At 43.6% G+C, this 22,750-nt stretch overlaps 2 protein-coding genes across 2 annotated transcripts in view; one reads left to right on the forward strand and one right to left on the reverse strand.

Moving 5' to 3' along the window:
• Positions 1-13,080, forward strand: part of dcbld2 (discoidin, CUB and LCCL domain containing 2) — a 27,286-nt gene extending 14,206 nt beyond the window's left edge. The window contains exons 4-15 of the mRNA XM_053627636.1: positions 2,288-2,339; positions 2,442-2,514; positions 5,603-5,736; positions 5,944-5,984; positions 7,115-7,330; positions 8,660-8,784; positions 9,227-9,374; positions 9,453-9,587; positions 9,709-9,802; positions 11,031-11,077; positions 11,190-11,303; positions 11,399-13,080. Coding sequence (XP_053483611.1) covers positions 2,288-2,339; positions 2,442-2,514; positions 5,603-5,736; positions 5,944-5,984; positions 7,115-7,330; positions 8,660-8,784; positions 9,227-9,374; positions 9,453-9,587; positions 9,709-9,802; positions 11,031-11,077; positions 11,190-11,303; positions 11,399-11,772 — 1,553 coding nt within the window. The 3' untranslated portion in view covers positions 11,773-13,080. The remainder of the gene's footprint in view (positions 1-2,287; positions 2,340-2,441; positions 2,515-5,602; positions 5,737-5,943; positions 5,985-7,114; positions 7,331-8,659; positions 8,785-9,226; positions 9,375-9,452; positions 9,588-9,708; positions 9,803-11,030; positions 11,078-11,189; positions 11,304-11,398) is intronic.
• Positions 13,081-14,529: 1,449 nt separating this feature from the next.
• Positions 14,530-22,744, reverse strand: tmem30c (transmembrane protein 30C). Its single transcript, XM_053627641.1, has 7 exons — positions 22,223-22,744; positions 20,427-20,543; positions 19,305-19,412; positions 18,933-19,023; positions 17,838-17,981; positions 16,729-16,941; positions 14,530-14,842 (listed from the first exon to the last, which is right to left on the reverse strand). Exons 1-7 carry the CDS (start codon positions 22,418-22,420, stop codon positions 14,655-14,657), a joined length of 1,059 nt encoding a protein of 352 aa, XP_053483616.1. The 5' UTR covers positions 22,421-22,744; the 3' UTR covers positions 14,530-14,654.
• Between the last annotated feature and the right edge of the window lie 6 nt (positions 22,745-22,750).

Raw genomic sequence — 22,750 nt, forward strand, 5'->3', positions numbered from 1 at the left:
AACAACCCTTTCTTTAGATAAACAACCTTTTTTCTTTAGATAAACAACCTTTCCTTTAGATAAACAACCTTTTTCTTTAGATAAACAACCCTTTCTTTAGATAAACAACCTTTTTTCTTTAGATAAACAACCTTTCCTTTAGATAAACAACCTTTTTCTTTAGATAAACAACCCTTTCTTTAGATAAACAACCTTTTTTCTTTAGATAAACAACCCTTCCTTTAGATAAACAACCTTTTTCTTTAGATAAACAACCCTTTCTTTAGATAAACAACCTTTTTTCTTTAGATAAACAACCCTTCCTTTAGATAAACAACCTTTTTCTTTAGATAAACAACCTTTCCTTTAGATAAACAACCTTTTTCTTTAGATAAACAACCCTTTCTTTAGATAAACAACCTTTTTTCTTTAGATAAACAACCCTTCCTTTAGATAAACAACCTTTTTCTTTAGATAAACAACCCTTTCTTTAGATACACAACCTTTTTTCTTTAAATAAACAACCCTTTTCTTTAGATAAAAAACCCTTTTCTTTAGATAAACAACCTTTTTCTTTAGATAAACAACCTTTTTTTCTTTAGATAAACAACCTTTCCTTTAGATAAACAACCTTTTTCCTTTAGATAAACAACCTTTTTCTTTAGATAAACAACCTTTCCTTTAGATAAACAACCTTTTTCTTTAGATAAACAACCTTTTTCTTTAGCTAAACAACCTTTCCTTTAGATAAACAACCTTTTTTTCTTTAGATAAACAACCTTTTTTTCTTTAGATAAACAACCTTTTTTTCTTTAGATAAACAACCTTTTGTTTAGATAAACAACCCTTTCTTTAGATAAACAGCCTTTCCTTTAGATAAACAGCCTTTCCTTTAGATAAACAACCTTTTTCTTTAGATAAACAACCTTTCCTTTAGATAAACAACCTTTTTCTTTAGATAAACAACCTTTTTCTTTAGCTAAACAACCTTTCCTTTAGATAAACAACCTTTTTTTCTTTAGATAAACAACCTTTTTTTCTTTAGATAAACAACCTTTTTTTCTTTAGATAAACAACCTTTTGTTTAGATAAACAACCCTTTCTTTAGATAAACAGCCTTTCCTTTAGATAAACAGCCTTTCCTTTAGATAAACAACCTTTTTCTTTAGATAAACAACCTTTTTCTTTAGATAAACAACCTTTCCTTTAGATAAACAACCTTTTTCTTTAGATAAACAACCTTTCCTTTAGATAAACAACCTTTTTCTTTAGATAAACAACCTTTCCTTTAGATAAACAACCTTTTTCTTTAGATAAACAACCTTTCCTTTAGATAAACAACCTTTTTCCTTTAGATAAACAACCTTTTTCTTTAGATAAACAACCTTTCCTTTAGATAAACAGCCTTTCCTTTAGATAAACAACCTTTTTCCTTTAGATAAACAACCTTTCCTTTAGATAAACAACCTTTTTCTTTAGATAAACAACCTTTCCTTTAGATAAACAACCTTTCCTTTAGATAAACAACCTTTTTCCTTTAGATAAACAACCTTTCCTTTAGATAAACAACCTTTTTCTTTAGATAAACAACCTTTCCTTTAGATAAACAACCTTTTTCTTTAGATAAACAACCTTTTCTTTAGATAAACAACCTTTTTCTTAGATAAACAAACTTTCCTTTAGATAAACAACATTTTCCTTTAGATAAACAACCTTTTTCTTTAGATAAACAACCTTTTTCTTTAGATAAACAACCTTTTTCTTTAGATAAACCTTTTCTTTAGGAACTTTGATTTTCTATAGGAACACCACATTTATGAACGTGATACTTGTTTACGAGTTCTATAACCTGTTATATAAACTCAGAAAGCAGGAATATTTCTGTATATTATTGATGTCCTCAGAACGTACAGTACTATCAGTCCATACAGGATCTCGTGGAGGTTTTTTTTCTGATTGTTGCGGCCAAACGTGTTTGATTTTGCTGCGCTTATTTTTTTTATCTAAAGAAATATTGTTCTTCAAGCCGGGAATCCTTTTGTCTTACTAATTAAAAAATAATAATAATTAAGCCCCCTTCAAACACAGATTTAGTCTGAGTCTCTGTCTGAAGTTTTCACTCAGCGCTCTTTCTGTCGTGATTAAGATTAAAGACAAGCCCCAGCACCGCACCATGGAGTCACGCTTTAACGTAATCTTATTTGTGTTAGGAGGATAAAAGTCATGATTAGTCGACTGCTCGTGCTGGACATGGTCGATAAGATCTTGGGTCAGAAAATGACTGCCTGTTTTTCTCTTCTCTCTGCAGATCTGATCTCCTGCTTGGAGAAAGGAAATGACTTTACGGAAGCCGAGTTCAGGTACGCTTTGTGTGCATGTACTCGTGTGTATAAATCCAGGAATAGAAACGTCCCTATATGCGGTATACGTTTGTGTGTTTCTCTCTCTCTGTTTATTTACAGTAAGTTCTGTCCTGCCGGGTGTCTGACCGACTTTGGCGAGGTGTCTGGGACCATACCCCACGGCTACAGAGATGTACGTGCACTGACTTGTACACACGCATGTACATACAAACCACAACAAAAGCCCTTTGATTCAGACTGTTCGTCTGGTTCTCGCTGTCTCTGGGTGATGACCTCATCCTGCCTTGGCTGCACGCTGGAGCGTTAGTGGTTACATGCTTATGACCTCACGAGAGGCGCGGTTGATAGATTTCAACATCAATCTGTAGCTGGGAAGGAACGTCATTCCGTGCAGTATCAGCTTCAGAGTACCACTGCACTAGTACCAAAGGTTCCGGTTGTATGGTGTTTTTTGTACTCGGGATTATGATGATCAGGAGCTACTGATACTCCGGGGTACGCTCTAGCATGCTTTGGATGGTTAGCACTGTCTTTCTAAATAGGTTCTGTTGGGAAACTTTGGTGGAAAGAGAAAGCTGTTGTTGTAGGGTACTATGTAGAACCGCATAGTACCGTACATGGTACCACATAGAAATCGGGCAATCAGATTGCAGTGTTTACATGACTCGGTACTATTGTAAGGTAATGTAATCAGACTGTAATGTACTTTATACAAATTATAATATAGTGCATGTAAATGTAGTGGGTGTTAATCCGGAGATGAATTCCAGATTTATCCATGGACTCGTTTGCACACTGAAATGATTCCAAGTACCTTTAGTTCTTGTTTGGGCTAGTTATTTATTTATTTATTTATTTATTTATTTATTTATTAAACGTTAAGTAGAAGGACAGGATGACATTCTACACTTTGACTTTCTGTGTGAGTGTGAGTGTGTGTGTGAGTGTGTGTGTGAGAGAGAGTGTGAGTGAGTGAGCTCGTGAGTGTGAGTGTGCGCGCGAGAGTGTGAGAGTGTGTGTGAGTGTATGTGTGTGTGTGTGTGAGAGAGAGTGTGAGTGAATGAGCTCGTGAGTGTGCGCGCGAGTGTGCGCGCGAGTGTGAGAGAGTGTGTGAGAGAGTGTGTGAGAGAGTGTGTGAGAGTGTGTGTGAGAGTGTGTGTGAGAGTGTGTGTGAGAGTGTGTGTGAGTGTGTGTGTGAGTGTGTGTGTGAGTGTGTGTGAGTGAGAGCGTGTGTGTGCGAGCGTGTGTGTGCGAGCGTGTGTGTGCGAGCGTGTGTGTGCGAGCGTGTGTGTATGTGAGTGAGTGTGTGTGAGAGCTGTATATGAGAGTCTCTGTGGGAGAGGTTAGGTAAGTGTTTGGCTGAAGGCTTGGGTAATGCAGGCCAGCTGACCGCATGATGAAGTCGTCCTGTCCGGCTCTCGTACACGCCGAGTATCACAGGCCTCATGCGACTGCGTGTACGCGCGAGCACGTGTGCGATTCGTCGGAGCAGTGCGCGCTCGTGTGCGGCTCGGCAGCTGGACCTGGCAGCGTTTTTATTTTGCCAGTAGGAAGTGGTGTATGTTTTGCGGTGCGCGCGTGTGTGTGTGTTGAGAGTTTGCCTGCTCTCTGTGGTCGGCCTGCGGTGGAGAGCGAACGAGGGAGAGAAATGTCAGTTTCCAAACAGACAGCTCTCTTAATTCCAGTGCTAGTTTGGCAGTGCCTGTGGGAACTGTGTGTGTGTGTTACCATCTGCCTGCCATGCTGCGTTTTAGCCGTCGCGTGTGTGTGTGTGGCACTGTAATTAAAGCCAAACCCACAGCGACTCTTTAATGACACACACTGCTACAGTATTTCACATCACCAACAACAGTGTCACTGTGGAATCGCTCCCGATGACATCATCAGCCAAGTCATGTCTCTTGTGTCTTATGGCTCATTTAATCAGCATCAACCATTTCAATCTCTCTCTCTCTCCCTCTCTCTCTCACTCTCTCACTCTCTCTCTCACTCTCTCTCTCTCTCTCACTCTCTCTCTCACTCTCTCTCTCTCACACTCTCTCTCACTCTCTCTCTCTCCCTCTCTCTCTCACACTCTCTCTCACTCTCACTCTCTCTCTCTCACTCTCTCTCTCACTCTCTCTCTCACACTCTCCCTCTCTCTCTCTCACTCTCTCTCTCACTCTCTCTCTCACTCTCTCTCACACTCTCTCTCTCACACTCTCACTCTCTCTCTCACTCTCTCTCTCTCACTCTCTCTCTCCCTCTCTCTCTCCCTCTCTCTCTCTCACTCTCTCTCTCACACTCTCTCTCTCACTCTCACTCTCTCTCACACTCTCACTCTCTCTCACTCTCTCTCTCTCACACTCTCTCTCTCACTCACACACTCTCTCTCACTCTCTCACTCTCTCTCTCTCTCACTCTCTCTCTCTCTCTCTCTCTCACTCTCTCTCGCTCTCTCTCTCTCTCCCTCTCTCTCTCTCTCTCTCTCTCTCCACTGAAGGACATTACATAAATGTAAGTAAAGTTGCTGTCTCACTCTTTTCTCACAGTGTTCCTGTTCTATTCCTCACGCAGTAGCCCTGTCTCTTGGACACTTTTAGCACGAGTAGTGTGTTCACACTGTGCGATTCACTGAGATGTAGTCTAGTGCATTACTAATACCTGAAGGATAATAAAAATAAATAAATAAATAAATGAATGAATACAACAGCAAAGCGCTACAGTTTTTATGTTTTTCGAGATCCGTTATAATCGGCGCGCGTCTCCAGGATGTGGGAATAAACCGACACGCGGCCGTTAGACGGATCCGAGCCCACGTGTCGATGAGGCTGAATCCAGTTCATGTAAAGCGCCCAATCGTGAACCTAGAACCTACAACCTTCAGGTCACTAGTACAGTACCGTTTGAGCGACGGGTACTCCGGGTTACAACACACACGCCGTGCCGTCTCTTTCCCATTTTTATTCCCACGCAAGCTCACGTCGATCCGCGGTCCGGATGTGAACCCCGTGAAGACTTCTAAACGTGATCTCGAACCGCTTCTGTACCAGATCCTTATTTCTCATTCGATCACACGGATTATTTACAGTGCCTTCAGGAAGTATTCGCCCCCTAGTGGTTGATTTCTTTTCGCTATGCTGCGACGGCATATTTATGCAGATATTTCTGAAGGGGTCACAAACTTTATTATTTTCTTCCATTTTTGTGTGTGTATATATATATACATATATTTAAATACTGACTTGTAAATGGTAAAATGTGTGTGTGTGTGTGTCTAGTCCTCGTCGCTGTGTCTGGCTGGTATCCATGCCGGCGTGGTGTCGAACACACTCGGAGGCCGTGTCAGTGTAGTGAGCAGTACAGGCATCCCGCACTATGATAGCACGTTGGCCAACAATGTCACCTCTGTAGGGTGAGTAATCCCTGTTTATTACTATTATTATTATTACATACAACCGTTCTTTTTGCCTTCCTACTTCCTGGATCTGTCTATCCTTGGAGCATGATTTTTACTCCTCCTTTGTCCTTGAGGTCCGTCTGCATCATCACTGAACTGACAAATTGATTGATTTCTGTAGTCAAGCCTTCAATCTCCATGTTTATCTCTTTCTGTCTCCAGAGGGAACCTCTCCCCCAGTCTCTTCACCTTTAGAACCAGCGGTAAGTCTTCCCAAGCTGTCCAAGCCCGTCCCGGGCCACTTTCATGACGCTCTATTTCGCGCTTCTTAGTTGTTGAAATACTGATATTGCGCAATATGCCAACGCGAGCGACGTTAGTGACCGCTTTTAGAAGATACGGTAAAGCGGAAGGATTTTGGGTGAATCTTTAAGCTGGTCACATCTCCGGAGCGTTCTGTAATAAACCGCGAGGCGGAGCGCGGTCGCAGTACGGCGAGATATAATGACGGTTTGATGTTGTCCAGCTGCGCAGCTGTACTAATAACTCCTACTGGGTTAAGCGTCTGGATCTGTACATTCGAGCGTAACTGACAGCGTGCATTCGTCTCTGGAGAGATTTCGCAGGCATGTACACAGTCAGCACCACAAGTATTGCCCCCCCCCCCCCCCTTACTTAAAAGCGCTGAACGTCTGAGTGTAACGTTGAACACGGTTGGAGACGGATATATAGAGAGATCTTTAAGCAAACCTTTCTAAGAGTTGAAGCTCCTTCATATTCTTAGCTTCGTGTGTGTGTGGGGAATTCCCTCTTCACTTCAGAACACGACAGTTCACAATGTAGACCTGCCAGTCTTTCGCACGTTGCGTAGGAGCTCTGCGTTTTAACGTCGGAGTATGCTGGGACGCATAGACAACTGAATTACGCCCATGAAGAAGTCTTTTCTTTAATAAAAATGGCGGATGCGGCAGTCCACATATTAATCTGAAATACAACCGAGAACGTTTCGGAGATTTTTAGATTAACTGAAACGCCCTGGACGTTAGTAATGTTTTTTTTTAAGCTATGCGTTGGATTTTTCCTTTATTATTAGACAAGTATATAGTCAACATCTGTTAAATATATATTTATGTATGTGTGTATATATATATATATATATATATATATATATATATATGTCTTCTGACAGCCCTGATAGGAGAGAAATATACGAAACGTATAAGAAAGGGATTGTAAATAGGAGCGACCTCGCAGTTCTCCCAGAGAAACAGACTCATAATGGATTCGTTCTTGGGACAGGTGCCAATAATTTTAGAGCTGAGTGTAGGTACTGGGGAGATGGAGCAGTCCTAACTAGTTTATGTTCTTAACGTGTTATTGTCTGTGTTTCTAGGCTGCTACGGTACGCTGGGCCTGGAGTCAGGGGTGATCAGTGATTCTCAGATCTCAGTCTTCTCCATGTGGGAGTGGGGTCGTCATGGCGATAAGCCTTCGGTCTGGGCGCCTTCGGGGGCGCGGCTTAAAAAGCCTGGGCTTCCCTGGGCAGCCGCCAACAGCGACACAAAACAGTGGATACAGGTGGACCTGAAGAAAGATAAACGGGTGACAGGTGTGTGTGTGAGAGAGCGAGCGAGAGAGCGAGAGAGAGCGAGAGAGAGAGAGAGAGAGCGTGCGTGGGCGAGCGAGAGAAGACGTAAGAAAGAAAGACAGACCGTTGCTGCATCCCAATTCACCTACTTATACTATGCACTAGTACGAGTGTATAGCAAAAGAGATATACGACCGTATTTAAAATATACAGCTTGTATTTAAAGAAAAATATATAAAGACGAGGTATTCGATGTTTTATCTAATCAACTGCATCATTTTTTGAAGATGCATGCATGCAAGACGTTCCAGAAAAGTTGGGACAGGGGCGATTTAGGACTAATAGCGATGTGAGAAGTTGAAATAAGAAGGTGATGTGAAACAGGTGAGGCGATCGTCTAATCATGGTATATAAGGAGCCTCTAAAAAAGGCCCAGTCCTTCAAGAGCGAGGACGGGTCGAGTCTCGCCGATCTGCCAACAGATGCGTCAAAGAATAATCCGACACTTTGAGAAGAACATTCTCCAAAGACAAATCGGTAGGATTTTGGACGTTTCACCTTCTACAGCGCACAATATAATTAAAAGATTCAAGGAATCCGGTCAAATCTTGTCAGGTCCAAAAGCCAATGTCTGTCATGGTATGGGGGCGTGTCAGTGCACATGGTATGTGGGCGTGTCAGTGCATATGGTATGGGGGCGTGTCAGTGCACATGGTATGTGGGCGTGTCAGTGCACATGGTATGTGGGCGTGTCAGTGCATATGGTATGGAGGCGTGTCAGTGCCTATGGTATGTGGGCGTGTCAGTGCACATGGTATGGGTAACTTGCACATCTGTGAGGGCATCATTAATGCAGAAAGATATGTACACATTTTGGAGCAACATACGCTTCCATCCAGAGCAGGACAACGCCAAACCACATTCTCCCCGGATTACGAGCGCATGGTTGCGTAAACAGAGAGTGCGGGTGCTAGCATGGCCTGCCTGCAATCCTGACCCGTCTCCCATTGAGAAGTGTGGCGCGTTATGAAGCTCCAAACAAGGCGACGAAGGAAACGCACAATCGCGCAGCTGAAGAAATGCATAATGGATGAATGGAGGAAAATTCGCAAAACTCCTCCTCCCTTGCGCAAGGAATTGTGGGCAATATTAGCTGGAAAATTTTTCGAAAATCTACCGGAAATCATCACCCGTATGGCTACCGTTAGGATTCTCGTTTCAACATGCTGCGATTTGGGACGCACTAATTATGATCGCGGATACCGGTTAGGACGGATAGTAGGCGAATTGGGAGGCAGCGTGCGAGTCTTAACGGACGGATGCTAAGAACGTGTTTACTTCTTTATTCAGGAATTATCACCACTGGCTCCGCATTACCCGATTACCAGTTTTATGTGTCAGCCTATCGAGTGCACTACAGCAGTGACGGACAGGACTGGACAGCCTATCAGGAAGCAGGCTTAAATCAAGACAAGGTATATAAATCTGCCTACACACGTCCGTGTGTCGTCTTTTATTTATTTATTTATTTTTTCATTCTACATGAAATGTGACTTTCCAGACTTTGTGTTTCAGCATTAAGTGCACTTGCTGGTCATTAATAATGCATAGCCATCAATTGGCAGAGAGCTTAACGAGGAGCCCATTGATTGGCTGCGTTTAAGTGGAGGGTTGTAAACCATTGTTCTGGCAGTGATGTAATACTGCGCCGAGGGGACCGATAGCATTGACTGAACCCAGGGAATAAATGGTAAATCCGTTCTGTTTAAATCAGCAGAACAGATGGCTCGACTGTACCGTTACGACACCAAGGCATCGATCGGCCCAGGGAAACGATGGCGCGTAGTCGAGTCGACTCGGGTTTGAAGGGCGAATATTTGCTGTTCCGTGGCCACTGATCGCGTGTGTTCATGACAGGTTTTCCAAGGGAATGCCAACTACCTTCAGGAAGTACGGAACAACTTCATCCCACCTATTGAAGCACGGTTTATCAGAGTAATCCCTGTGCAATGGCATCAGAGGATCGCGTTAAAAATGGAGCTGCTTGGCTGTCAAGTACCCGCAGGTAAGATTAACTAAGGTTAGGGCTCGAGTAAGACCTCTTGGCTTTACACTGAATTGCTGTTCTGATTTTATTGGTCAGCGAGTCCACGAATGTACAATCCAGTCCTTCCTCCTCCTCCTCCTCCAAAAAGAAACACCGTACCTCCACTACAGGAGCAGACGACACACACGCCCAACGTCCGAAACACCACCGTGCCTCCGCACTCTCATAACGGTGAGAACCAGCTCCTGTAGATCAGACTACGTCGTGTGGATCAGAGACATTCTTTCAGTATGTTCGGCTTACACGCCGTTTCATGCTTTATTTTAGTCTACTGTTGTGCGTCTGTTTCCAGAGGTGGCGTTAGTGGCGGTGTTGCTTCCTGTGCTGGTGGTGGTTCTCACAACCCCAGTGCTGTTGATCGTGTTTGCGTGGCTGTGGAAGAGCAGGTTAGTAAGCCATACTCGCACTCATTTACTTCAGGGGATAAGGCTTTTAAAAATGCTAACGAGGCGGATATCGTAGCGGGCGGGTTGACGGTATGGTACCGTACCGGTATCGTGATGTGTTACACCACAGCTCTGATCGGGTGCCATTAGTTATGACACTGACCGACGAATTACTCAGAATAAACCGCTGACTTAAGAATCGTCAGAAATCTTATTTTTGTTGCAGCTGTTTAAATAATCCGCCGTTTCTTTTCTGAATAATTATACGGTTGAGTGCAAAAGTTTTGACACCCTTAGGACAAAATTTATTTATTTATTTATTTATTTGGGGGGGGCGGGGGGGGGTTGACATTTTCTTAATTAAGACAAGTAATAATAACTTTCATATATTCTAGATTCATTACACAAGAAGTGAAATACTTCAAGCCTTTTTTTTTTTTGTTTTGTTTTAATCTCGATGATTACGGCTCAAAAATCCAGTATCTCGGTATATTCGAATAAAGAATTTATAATACAGGAATGTCGACCTGATATGATCTCTAATCAGCGAATTAACTCAAAACACCTACAAAGGTTTCCTGAGGCTTTAATCTCTCAGTCTGGTTTCAGTACATAAAGACAGTCATGGGGAAGATGGAAGTTAATGTTGCATTTCATTTGGAAATCAAGGTCCCAGAGTCTGGAGCTATGCTATGTTATGCTATGTTATGCTATGCTATGCTATGCTATGCTATGTTATGCTATGTTATGTTATATGCTATGTTATGTTATATGCTATGCTATGTTATGCTATGTTATGTTATATGCTATGTTATGTTATATGCTATGTTATATGCTATGCTATGTTATATGCTATGCTATGTTATATGCTATGTTATATGCTATGCTATGTTATATGCTATGTTATGCTATGCTATGTTATATGCTATGCTATGTTATATGCTATGTTATATGCTATGCTATGCTATGCTATGTTATATGCTATGTTATGCTATGCTATGTTATATGCTATGCTATGTTATGCTATGCTATGCTATGCTATGCTACCCAGTCCTAGCTCAGATGTGATTTTGAGAATGCAGACCAGGGTTTCACCTGACGGGGTTGGGGATTGATTATGGAACTGTGAAAGGGGAGAACTGGGAGAGAACTTTGGGTTAGTTCTCATTTAGTGTTGCGCTGTTCAGTTGAGCTACACATTTGATTCGCTGTTTTTATTCTATCTAAGGAAAAGTCCCGACGTGACGTATGACCTTCCACACTGGGACCGCACAGGTAATGTACACGCTGACGATGCGGGCTGAGGTGTCATTGGGTATACGTGAAGATACGATAACGCTCGACAGAGCCGATTGTGTGTGTGTGTGTGTGTGTGTGTGTGTTCCAGTGTGGTGGAAGAGCATGAAGCAACTGTTGCCGTCTAAGCTGGATGCGGAGGAGTGTGTGCGCTACAGCGCTACTGCGCGAGCTGAGCACCAGAGACCACGGGTAGAACCTGCAGGTACACATACGGTTATTTCTTACACATTCCAAATTATTGTGCAGTCCTTATTATTTACCCTGACCATAATACATGTCATCAACTTATCTCTCTAGAATATGCGCAACCTCTGGTAAGCGGTACCATGGCCTCTCTGGGTCAGAGGTCAACATTTAAGCCTGAAGAAGGAGCCGACCCTGAGTACGATGCCCCTTTGACCCCTGAGCAATATCACGCCTATGCCGAACCGCTCCCCGCCTCTGGAACAGAGTATGCCATTCCCATCACCATCGACAGGGCCAATCACATATCAGGAGGCACTCTGCCTTTCCGAGGGCGGGGATTAGTAGCCCAGACGGACAGCAGCCAATCAGGGAGCTCCATGTACGACACACCTAAAAGCACATCCGACCAAACCGCGCCTACAGACGGCCAACTATACCAGGTGCCTCAGAATTCCCACAGTACGCCGTGCCAGGAAATAGACTGACCAAACCGAGCTGTGCCGCTCGAGTCCGATTAAAACGTTGATTCCAAGACTGACTCTGACATCAGACTCGGACAAGCCTGCATGTTTGTGCTTATGTAGTTTCAGCATGCCACAGCAGTCCTATCACTGAAATAACACCAGGAACATCTGAGAGAGATGAGTCAGGCAGGGAGACGGTTACACTACTGTTTTAGGTCGTGTCTATGTATGTGTGTGTGTATGTGTGTGTGTGTGAGGGAGTGAATGTTCTCCGATGTTAAACTGTGAGTACCCTGCACATTTCCTTTCGTGCTGAGAGGAATCAGTCCCAAAGTCTTACACGTAGGGTCTACTTCACGACTTGGTGCATGCTCAAGGTGGGTTACACTGTTTATTTTAACCTGTATCGAAAGTCACATGATTATTTCTCTTGGTCCTTCTGTGTCAAGTCCAAAAAAAAAAAAATAATAATAATAATAATAAAGACGCCCTTTTTCCCCGCATTTGAACCTGGATAGGTTCCTGCTCGGTGCATGTTCAGCGTTAATAACCTATACGAGTCGAGTAGGCTATTAGCTAGAAAAACGGTACATCGGCTTTCTGGAGCGTTCTCGTCACCGTCTACGCGAAAGCACGGCTTTTATTCCGCTCTCACGCCTCAAAAATCTGTCACTGCTCTGAAAAGAAATGTGTTTATTTTTCCTCTTCGTATTACTTTCCTGCTGAGATATGACAGCTATGTGGAGTGCCAAAACCACTCGCCTGAAAGACCGTGCCTAAAATCTCCAGCGCACCGATATGGATGCACTGTTGTCATGGATACACTGTTGCCTCGGTGCGCCTCGCCGAACGTGACGCTTCCGTGCCGAACGGCAAAAACAAAATGCCGCCATGCTTGCCATTAAGTAAATACGCCCGGCTCGAGTCTCGGACGCCGATGCCGATACCGATGAACGACGGTGCGCTCTGAAAGCAGTGTCAAGTTCTAACATTCTTACCGCGAGAACATCTCAATCAGCAGATCTTCTTCACTCGACCTGCACGGTTTTACGGTACTAACGTGTTCAGTTCCGAATATTAACCGAAGCGGAAATCTCCATCGCTGGGACTTTCCGAGTGTGCGTATGAGCTGTCTGTTTTAATATCCACAAGTTCTGATGGTTTTGTCTGTCATGTGCACTGTATTCATAATTGTGTGTGTGTGTGTGTGTGTGTGTCTGCTATTCACTGTAAGTGGTTTCTGAATTATGGTTCGTACTGTAGAATGATTGTAAAGAATGACTGTATAGAAAAATTGCTAAGTAAAGTTTTAATAAAAATATGATTACAGATTGTAGTGTCCAAGGGCTGGGGAATATGATGATGTAATACAATTTTCGAGTAAAGAATCCTCATATATATATATATATCACGTGTCCGAGGGTGGATCTAAGACATCATTCAGAAATAGAGTTAGACAAAAGGAAACCTCTCAAACCTTTGTGGAAGTGAAGTTTTAAAACACTGAGGTGGTGTGATAGCTGACCCCTACTGGAGAGAAGCAGGAATTAAAGCTGGGGCTTTGAAGATATGATACTGATATTGTGTTATATAGCGTTCATAACACACTCGTCTGAGATGTGGCTTTTATAACACCAGCCAGTTTCATCAGCTATCTGAGAGGATAGGGTTAAATAATAATAATTCCCCGATATGACATTTGATTTCATAACACGGCACAACCTAGCGCTGAGTCTGTGATCGACCTTAAAGATCCCAGTGCGCACCTACATCTTCAGTTGTGCCCAAAAGTTTGCAGACCCCTTGCAGAATCGGCTAAATCTTAATACTGTTAACAAAATAAGAGTACACGACTATTACAAAAGGTGCAAACATTCACTGATGCTCCAGAAGGCAACACGATACATTAAGAGCCGGGGGGGGGGGGGTGTAAACTTTTGAAAAGGATCATGTTCATCAGTGTAAATTGTTAGTATTTTGTCTTTTGGGAGACGTGTGACTATCTTATGTAGTGTCTGAAGGGCGGTACTAAATGAAAAAATAAATAAGATCTTTAATCAATTTACATCAATCGTCCTGTTCAAAAGTTTACACCCCCCTGGCTCTTAATGTCTCGTGTTGCCTTCTCGAGCATCAGTGAACGTTCGCATCTTTTGTAATGGTCGTGTACAAGTCCCTCAGTCGTCCTCAGTGGGAAAAGATGGATCTCGACATCATATAGTCGCTGTTGGAAAGGAGTCAAATATGCAGAGGATGCTGGAAAAGTAAAGAATGTGCAGGACCTGGAGGATTTTTCTGAAGAACAGCGGGCAGTTTAACTGCTCAGGACAAACAAGGGACTCGTGAAGAACTCTCACAAAACATAAACACATCATGTCGTGGATCATCCAGGTAACGACACACGGGATTAATAATCAAGGGTGTGTAAACTTTTGAATGGGGTCATTTTTATAAATTCAGCTATTATCTCGTCTTGTGGACGATATGTAAACATCTCTTATGTGAAATAGTTTATTCAGGACAGAACTAAATAAACACCAACATGGGATTTTTAATCATCCGTCTCATTTTCTTAACAGTATTAAGATTGAGCAGATTCTGTAAGGGGTACGCAAACTTACGGGCACAACTGTATAATCTGGGTGTAAATGTGTTGTACATCCTATGATTGGTCATGTACACTTCTATTACGGTCTACAATCCGGCAGCAAACTTTTAGAGTTCTGAATAAACTTTTACTTAATCAGCTCATATCCTGTCACTGAGTACTTCCTCAGAGTGGAGAGGATTCTCAGTGCAGGGTCGACACGTCTCGCGTATCCGTCCTTCACAGTAACGATACGAATAAAATGGATTTAGGCTTCGGAGGATGCACGATCGTCCACGATCCTCCGTCTGCTCCATCACTCCTCCATGTTCTTGCCGTCTCGGCCCACCTTGACGTACACCGCGGTTAGAACGACCGCTGCGACGAAGATTACGCTTCCGCTCACCAGGTACGCGATGGGCAGGAAGGGATTCTGACCACCGAACCACGTCACCGTGGTAAGCACGAGTTCCTTCCTGCCCTGGAAGTACTGCACAGGGAAATCTGGGAGAGTTAAGGACCAATGTATGGATACAGAAAAGATATATATATATATATATATATTTTTTTTTAAATTACAGCATGTTTAATATGTCTTAAAAGAGACACGATGGTGTAGGGAATGACTTCTACAGTCAGCAGCACTGGGTGTGAGATTAATGATTTGTGTAGTGCATGAGTCTCTTCATATGTTTAAGATTATTATTTTTATTCACTGCCTGAAGCAAACACCCACGTGCCTAATAAAGAAAACAAAACAGTATCCTCTTGCCTGCCTAATATCCTTCAGTCTTCTCTGCTTTGTGAATAACATGCTGCACGTGTGATATACACCGATCAGACATAACATTAAAACCAATGAAGACCTTATCTTCACAGGTGAAGGGAATAACGTTGATTATCTCGTTACAGCGGCACCTGACGGGGGGGCGCGTATACTTATTAGTCAGCAAATGAACAGTCAGTTCTTGAAGTTGATGTGTTGGAAGCAGGAAAAATGGGTGAGTGTAAGGATCTGAGCGAGTTTGATAAGGGCCAAATTGTGATGGCGAGACGACCGGGTCGGAGCATCTCCAAAACAGCAGGTCTTGTGGGGTGTTCCCGGTATGCAGGGGTTAGCACCTACCAAAAGTGCTCCAAGGAAGGACAAGCGGTGAACCGGCGACAGGGTCATGGGCGGATCCAACTCTAAATCTTCCCCAAGTCTCGCTGATGTGCGTGCGGAGTGAAGGCTAGCCTGTCTGGTCCGATCTCACAGAAGATCTCCAGTAGTACAAACTGCTGAAAAAGCTAAGACCGGCTCTGATAGAAAGGAGTAAGAACACAGAGCATCACAGCCGGGTGCGTTTGGAGCTGCGTAGCCGCAGACCGGTCAGAGCGCCCACGCCGACCCCCTGTCCATCTCCGAAAGCACCTACAATGGGCACGTGAGCATCAGAACCGAACCACGGAGCAAAGGAAGAAGGAGGCCTGTGTCGCTTACCTGGGGAACCAGGAAGTGTGATGCTCTGGGAAATGTTCTGCTGGGAAACCTTGAGTCCTGGTGTTCATGTGGATGTTACTTTGACACGTACCACCTACCTAAACATGGTTGCAGACGGAGTACACCTCTTCATGGTAACGGTATTCCCTAACGACGTGTGGTGGTGTCTTTCAGCAGGATAACGCGCACTCTAAACCGTTCAGGAACGGTTTGAGGAACACGACAAAGACTTCAAGGTGTTGACTCGTCCCCCACATTCCCCAGATCTCAATCCCATCGAGCGTCTGTGTGATGTTCTGGACAAATAAGTCCAATCCACAGAGGACCCACTTCACAGCGTACAGGACTTACAAGATCTACTGCTAACGTCTCGGTGCCAGATACCACAGCACACCTTCAGAGGTCTTGTGGAGTCCATGCCTCGACGGCTCAGGTGTTTTGGCGGCACAAGGGGACCTACACAACATTTGAACGTTATGGCTGATCGGTGTATAAGGATTAAAACACAACGGGGCATGCAAATCATATCGGAAAAATAATCAGTGATGGATTCGTGTGATGCGTTCCTGTTACTAAAGTTACAGAGCTCATTCTTTTCCAATAACAGCACACCCCGAAGTGTTTTATTCCTCTTATACCACATCATAGTGGCTCGAAACACGTACATTTCCTCAGCGGCTTCTCTTCTTCTCTCTTAACGTAAATAAGACCGACTGTTACAAAGTGCTGACACTGGAGACTCCTAAAGAAACATCTGCTCACATAAAACTTCAACATATCAACAATTACACATGTTTTTATCTAGAGTGCCCAGAGCTGTGAGCTGAACTATCTGTCAGAGCCACATAATCAACACCATCTGACCAAGAAGGTGACGGAGAAGAACAGCACTGTGGTGTTAGGATACTGTAGGAGATGATGACGCTGTAGTTGCCAGCAGGCAGGCCATGTGAGAAGGTTGCATGAGCGCGGTTGAGAATGCCGTAGAGCTTTTTGAAGTTGGGGAAGGCCGCTTCTCTCATCCACACGATCAGATCGTCGTTGACGAAGCCGTTGTTGTTGGGATCGGTAGGGTCAAGGTCGTACACCGGCTGCTGCCAGTACAACGGCCGAGCAGTACCTGAAATAGGTATGTCAACTTAGACAAATTGCAACGATCGATCGTCATTTAAATTAATGATCGATTAATCGTTAACCTTAATACCGCAAGATGCGTCTCCTGCAGTGGCATGCAGCATGCGCAAATCCCACTCACAACGCCAGATTTTTTTTTACTCTAAATAGCCAATTGTGAGCAAATCGGTTGTTTTGTTATTATAAGTGTGTTATTTTCTTCCCAAATGTGCATAATATTGCACATATTACGGAAAATTCGGAGGATACTTTTACTCATGAATGTTACATGATCCCTTAGATGACATGGTAATCCATTTCATTTACTTTTCTGGCATTTAGCAGACGGCCTTATCCAGAGCGACTTACATTTATCTCATTTATACAACTGAGCAGTTGAGGGTTAAGGGGCTTGGTCAAGGGCCCAAGAGTGGTAGCTTGGCAGGGCTGGGGTTTGAACTCACGACCTCCTGCTCAGTAACCCAGAGCCTTTAACCACCGCCCCACCACTGCTCCATTCTCGATGGAACATTGTAGTCCGGCTGAACGAAACTGATCAACTCTCGAAAACCATGTCGTCATCGAAGGTGATGCATCACCATGTCATTTGCTATCATTTTACACCGTCATCCGGCTCAAACAAAGGTTATCGTTGGTTGTGGGGTCTCATATCCTGTCACGGAGGCTGCTGGATGCGCCTTTTCGACCGGTATATCACGGTACTCGTTGTTGCATTGAATTTTAAAACACCATCGCAACGTGTGCAATTAACATTATCGCCATTTAACCCAAAACGATCCCAAACGTAACTCTCTAACGACGACCTTGCTGAAGGTCATCGACTGATGATCTGAAAAGCGAGTGTGTGCCCAGCTGTGTGTGAGAGTGTGTGTGCTGAGATACCTTCGAAGGCCTGCTGGAGTGTGGAGTTTGTTTGGGGATTGTGGAACTTGACGTTTTTGTCCGTGTACCAGGTGATGCCCTTTCTGAGGAGCGGAACGGGGATTTCGGGACTAACAGACTGATGGTACAGCAGCGCAAACGAGTCTAAGATCCAGAAGAATGAAACAAACAAACGTAAACAAGTCCAAGAATTAGAAAGCTCTGCGTGATAGAGGAAAAGAACAAAACTATTGCTTTTTTTTCCCCCTTTCTCACTATAACAATAATAATAATAATAATAATAATAATAATAACAACAACAACAACAACAACAGACCAGCAAATCCCATAAACCCAGGAGCAGGAGACGCATGTCAGGGAGATGATGAGTGGGAGTAAATACAGCACAGTTCTAACACGATATATAACGACTGACACATGACGTACGCTGCCAGTTTCTTACGTTTTATCCCACTTTAATCGCTGTAACTGCCAGAGAGATAAAACACTCATAAACAGCGTTTGTATTAAAAGTAAACTAAAAGATTTCGGCGTTAGATGTCGATTGTTCAACATTTCTCAAGCCATTAAACATTTCATAACAAACCTTACTCCATTCAGCTATTATCGGTGAGATTTAAAAGCATTTACACGGATAGCATTCAAACCAAAATGTTTAAGTATAGTGTGTCCGTAAACTTTTGACTGGCAGTCCATATAACAGTCCATTCAGCATTTTGCCATCGCAGAATTATTGAACGCGAAATCAAGGAAACGCCGTGACGTTCGCAGGAGCTTGCGAGTCGTCTGAACGGACGCGGATTTAACACGGATTCGGTCATGTGACGTCGTCACGACGCGTATCCGACCAAAAAGCCGTCTTCGGTTCACGTGCGTCGAACGGATACGGTCTCGTTTACTCGCGAACGCCACTCACGAGTTTATATCAACGCACTCATTGTGGGGTTTTGTTTTTTAACTAACAGGTAACACAGATGGACATCCTACATAATCTAGGACTCATAAAGGATTGTGTGTTTAATTCCTTGCGCCTCATAACAGTGTATTGTACCGATCATAGTGTGATGTATCATCATTCCTACAAACGAATCTTACCGTTAAACATGCTGTTCGCCACCGCACCACAGGGGGCAATAGGCACGCCATTTGTATCATAAGCAAACGGCTCACAGTACGAACTGGGGGCCTGCAGAGGACAAGACACACGAATCAATCTAATTACCAGCATTGATGGACACGGCTGCAAACGAGAACAAAGGGACAGAGCAGAAAGAAGATCAGTGGTGTGACTGGTTGCGTATGGACTCGGACCTGAGGAGGTGCGTCGAAAAAGAGGACTAATAAGGAAAACTTTCCGGATCAAAGCGCAATTCTTGACAGGAAGAGAGAGAGAGAGAGAGAAAAAAAGAAAAAAGCCGCAGGATAAGGAGAGACGGAGACAAACAGAGACAGCGGGACGTCGAGCACCTTCAGGCTATTCTTCCTCCCGACCAGCTGGGCATCATCGCGGGAGTCCATGTACCTGCGCAGGTTCTGGTGGAAATTAATCAGGCCATAGTAGAAGAAGACATCCCCCTGAGAGACACACAGCACAACCACATCAGCTTTGTTTTTCTCTCTCTGTCCGACAGGTGTTCGTACGAACAACAAGATACAACGGTGTATATCAGCCAAAAACCTGGCACACTGTCGTCCTCCAGCCAGCGAACTTCCTCCTGATAATTGATGAATCCTCATTGGGATTCCATAACCGTGGCAGCGGAATTGATGAAGCCTGGCATCGACTAGTCTGAAAGGCAAGGCGCTGGCTGCTAGAGCACGAGAAAGCAAATAAATATTAACGTGCTAAATTAAACCACATTGTCCACGTGTAACCCCGTGTGGCGTTTTCGGGTGTACGTTTAGGGTGTAATTATAACGCGCTGTGAGACATGTTTGAAGATGTTCGCCGGATGGCGTCCGAACGGCAAACTGTGTACGCTTTTGGATGGACTTTTGTTCTTATCTACTACGTCGTTACAGCTAGTGACCCGAAAAAGTTGCTTTGTTCACAGAACTGTCGTACTCTATATTCCCCTGGAAGAGGTCAGAAGGTCAAGCTCTGTTCAGTGAACTATAGTATAGCGCGTTTAACAACGGACATTCTCTCAAAGCAGCTTTACAGAAACATATAAACACAGGATAGAGATTTTAAGTGTGTGAATATATCCCTGTTGAGAGAGCCGGTGGAGACGGTGGTGAGGAAAAACTCCCTGAGATGATATGAGGAAGAAACCTTGAGAGGAACCGGACTCAGAAGGGAACCCGTCCTCATCTGGGTAACGACGGATAGTGTGAGAGTAAAAGAAAGTTCATTATGGTTTTTATATGAAGTCTGTTCACTGTTCACTAAAGGAGACCTGAGTGCATGTGGTAATCGCAGTCCCAAGGCCATCGCAGCAACCGTAGTCCCAGCAACCACAGCGAGAACGTCCATGTGGAATTGAGGTCCAAAATCAAAACCCAGTTTATCATAAAATCCTTCAAGAATACAATCTTCTCAGTGTCTTGTTAGCTATAACACACACACACACACTTACACACACTTACCAGGAAGGTCTTTGGGACACTGAAGTTGACAACACAGTTACACTTGGCAGTGGCGTTGGTGGGATATTTGCGCATCTCTAAGCAGTGGTCACACGTACCAGCGTCTGTGTAGTCAACCTTGTACACGGGGGAAAAAAAATGATCGAAAATTCAGCATTCGGTTTATATTTATATTAGTGATGGTGTCGATATACCGGATTTAACTCTTCAACTCCAGTGACCTGGCTGCAGGTCCAGACTTACCTCCGTCACTCTCACAACTACAAGCTTTCCTTACTGGCTTCTCTGCAGTCACTACTACTGAAACTCATTCGATCACTGACTGGTTTCAAATGTTTAAAAAAAAAATCGTGCGATCTGATATTAATGAAGAATATTAACATATATACCCTCACTGAGCACTTTATTAGGAACAGTATATTAATACGGGGTAGTCCCAGTCCCTTTGCTCTATAAACAGACTCGATTCTTCATGGCATGGATTCCACAAGATGTTGGAAACCTTCCTTTGAGGTTCTGGTCCATGTCGACATGATTGCATCACGCAATTCCTGCAGGTTTTTTTCATGCTGTGAATCTCCCGTTCTACCACATCCCAAAGGTGATCTACTGGATTCAGATCCGGTGACTGGGAAGATCACTGAAGAACACTGAACTCATTGTCATGTTCGTGAAACCAGCTTGAGACGAGTTTTGCTTTGGGACATGGTGCATTATCATGCTGGAATGATCACAGTCATTAGAAGATGGTAAATTGTGGTGATGAAGGGATGCACATGTTCAGGAACGATACTCAGATAGGGCGTGGCATTCAAGCCATGATTGATTGGTATTAAAGTGTTTGGAGAAAACATTCCCCACACCATTACACCACCTCCACCAGCCTGGAGTGTTGACACAAGGCAGGTTGGGTCCATGGATTCATGCTGTTGGTGCCAAATTCTGACCCTAACATCTGTGTTCGTCAGCAGAAGTCCAGATCCATCAGACTAGGCTACGTTTCTCCAGTCTTCACCTGTATTTGCATTGCACCGCTGCCACACGATTGGCTGATTAGAGAATTGCATGAATGAGTATGTGTACAGATGTTCCTAATAAAGTACTCAGTGAATGTATATTTAAAAACACAATTTAATTCTAATTAAAAGTTCCAAATAGTCCTAGTTTCTTTGTTGGACTTTTTACGGTTCATAACGTTGAATACCTTTTCACAGTAAGGTGTAGATCATGATTATCTCACTACTATTATCACTCACCGGTCAAAAGTTTGTGGACACTCGACTGAAAAGTTTCTCACGATCTTAAAATGATAAAATACTCAATTATTTAGATTTTTTTAATCATGACATAATTCCCATAGTTCCATTCGCGTTCTTCCAGAGTTCTGATGACTTTATTATTATAATTATTATTCCGAAATGTGTAGAAATAAAAATAATAAAGAATGAGTGTGTCTAAACGTTTGACGGGTCGTGTCTGTAAAATAAAAGGACAGATAGCAGTCAGTTGAGTTTCTGAGGTAAAAGAGGAGCTGAACGAAGCAGGTGGTTCATTCTGACTGGTACTTTGCTAACTCTGATGTCATTTGTACGACATTTAGTCCTGAACACCTCAAATCAGCAAAAGGAAAACGTTCCGCCCAGAGAAGATAAAAGATAAAACACCAGGGACGATCACCGATCGACTCCGATCATGGCTCAGGAACGTTATCACTTCCTGGTTGTAGTTACGCATTAACGTTAAAATGAACGACAGGAACATTTCCCACGTACACTCATCCACACAGAATAGCTCACCTTCAGCTGATACGTGTTCTGGACTGTTATGAGGAGCCAGACGCCAAGCAGCACACACACCAGAGAGAGGGAGTAGAAGATCGGCAGCACGGTGTGTGGCGCGAGGGAGGGAGACCACGCCGGCAGCCTTTGTTGTTTAAAGGCTGAGTTATCGGGCCTCCGGGCGAACGACCCGACTCCCACCTGCACCTTACCCATCAACCCACACACACACACAAAGTCTCGAAAACACTGGATCAAAAAAGAGCACAACAGGTATTTCTGTCTCTTCCTGTGTTCCTGTTTAATTCCCAGAGTCCCATGCGTGTATGTGAACCTTGGAACCTTTGTTACTTATTAACCCCCAACCGCCCCACACTCACTCTCTCTCTCACACACACACACACACGCACGCCCTCATCTCCTCGTTCACTCTACATCAAATCCCGTGTTTCACGAACACTATTTTTTACATCGTTTTTCCCATTACGAGTGAACCACTCCTCATTCCTAAACCCTGCCTTCATAGAACATCTATATATGACATTG

The sequence above is a fragment of the Ictalurus furcatus genome, chromosome 6, assembly GCF_023375685.1.
Source record: "Ictalurus furcatus strain D&B chromosome 6, Billie_1.0, whole genome shotgun sequence".
Lineage (NCBI taxonomy): Eukaryota > Metazoa > Chordata > Actinopteri > Siluriformes > Ictaluridae > Ictalurus > Ictalurus furcatus.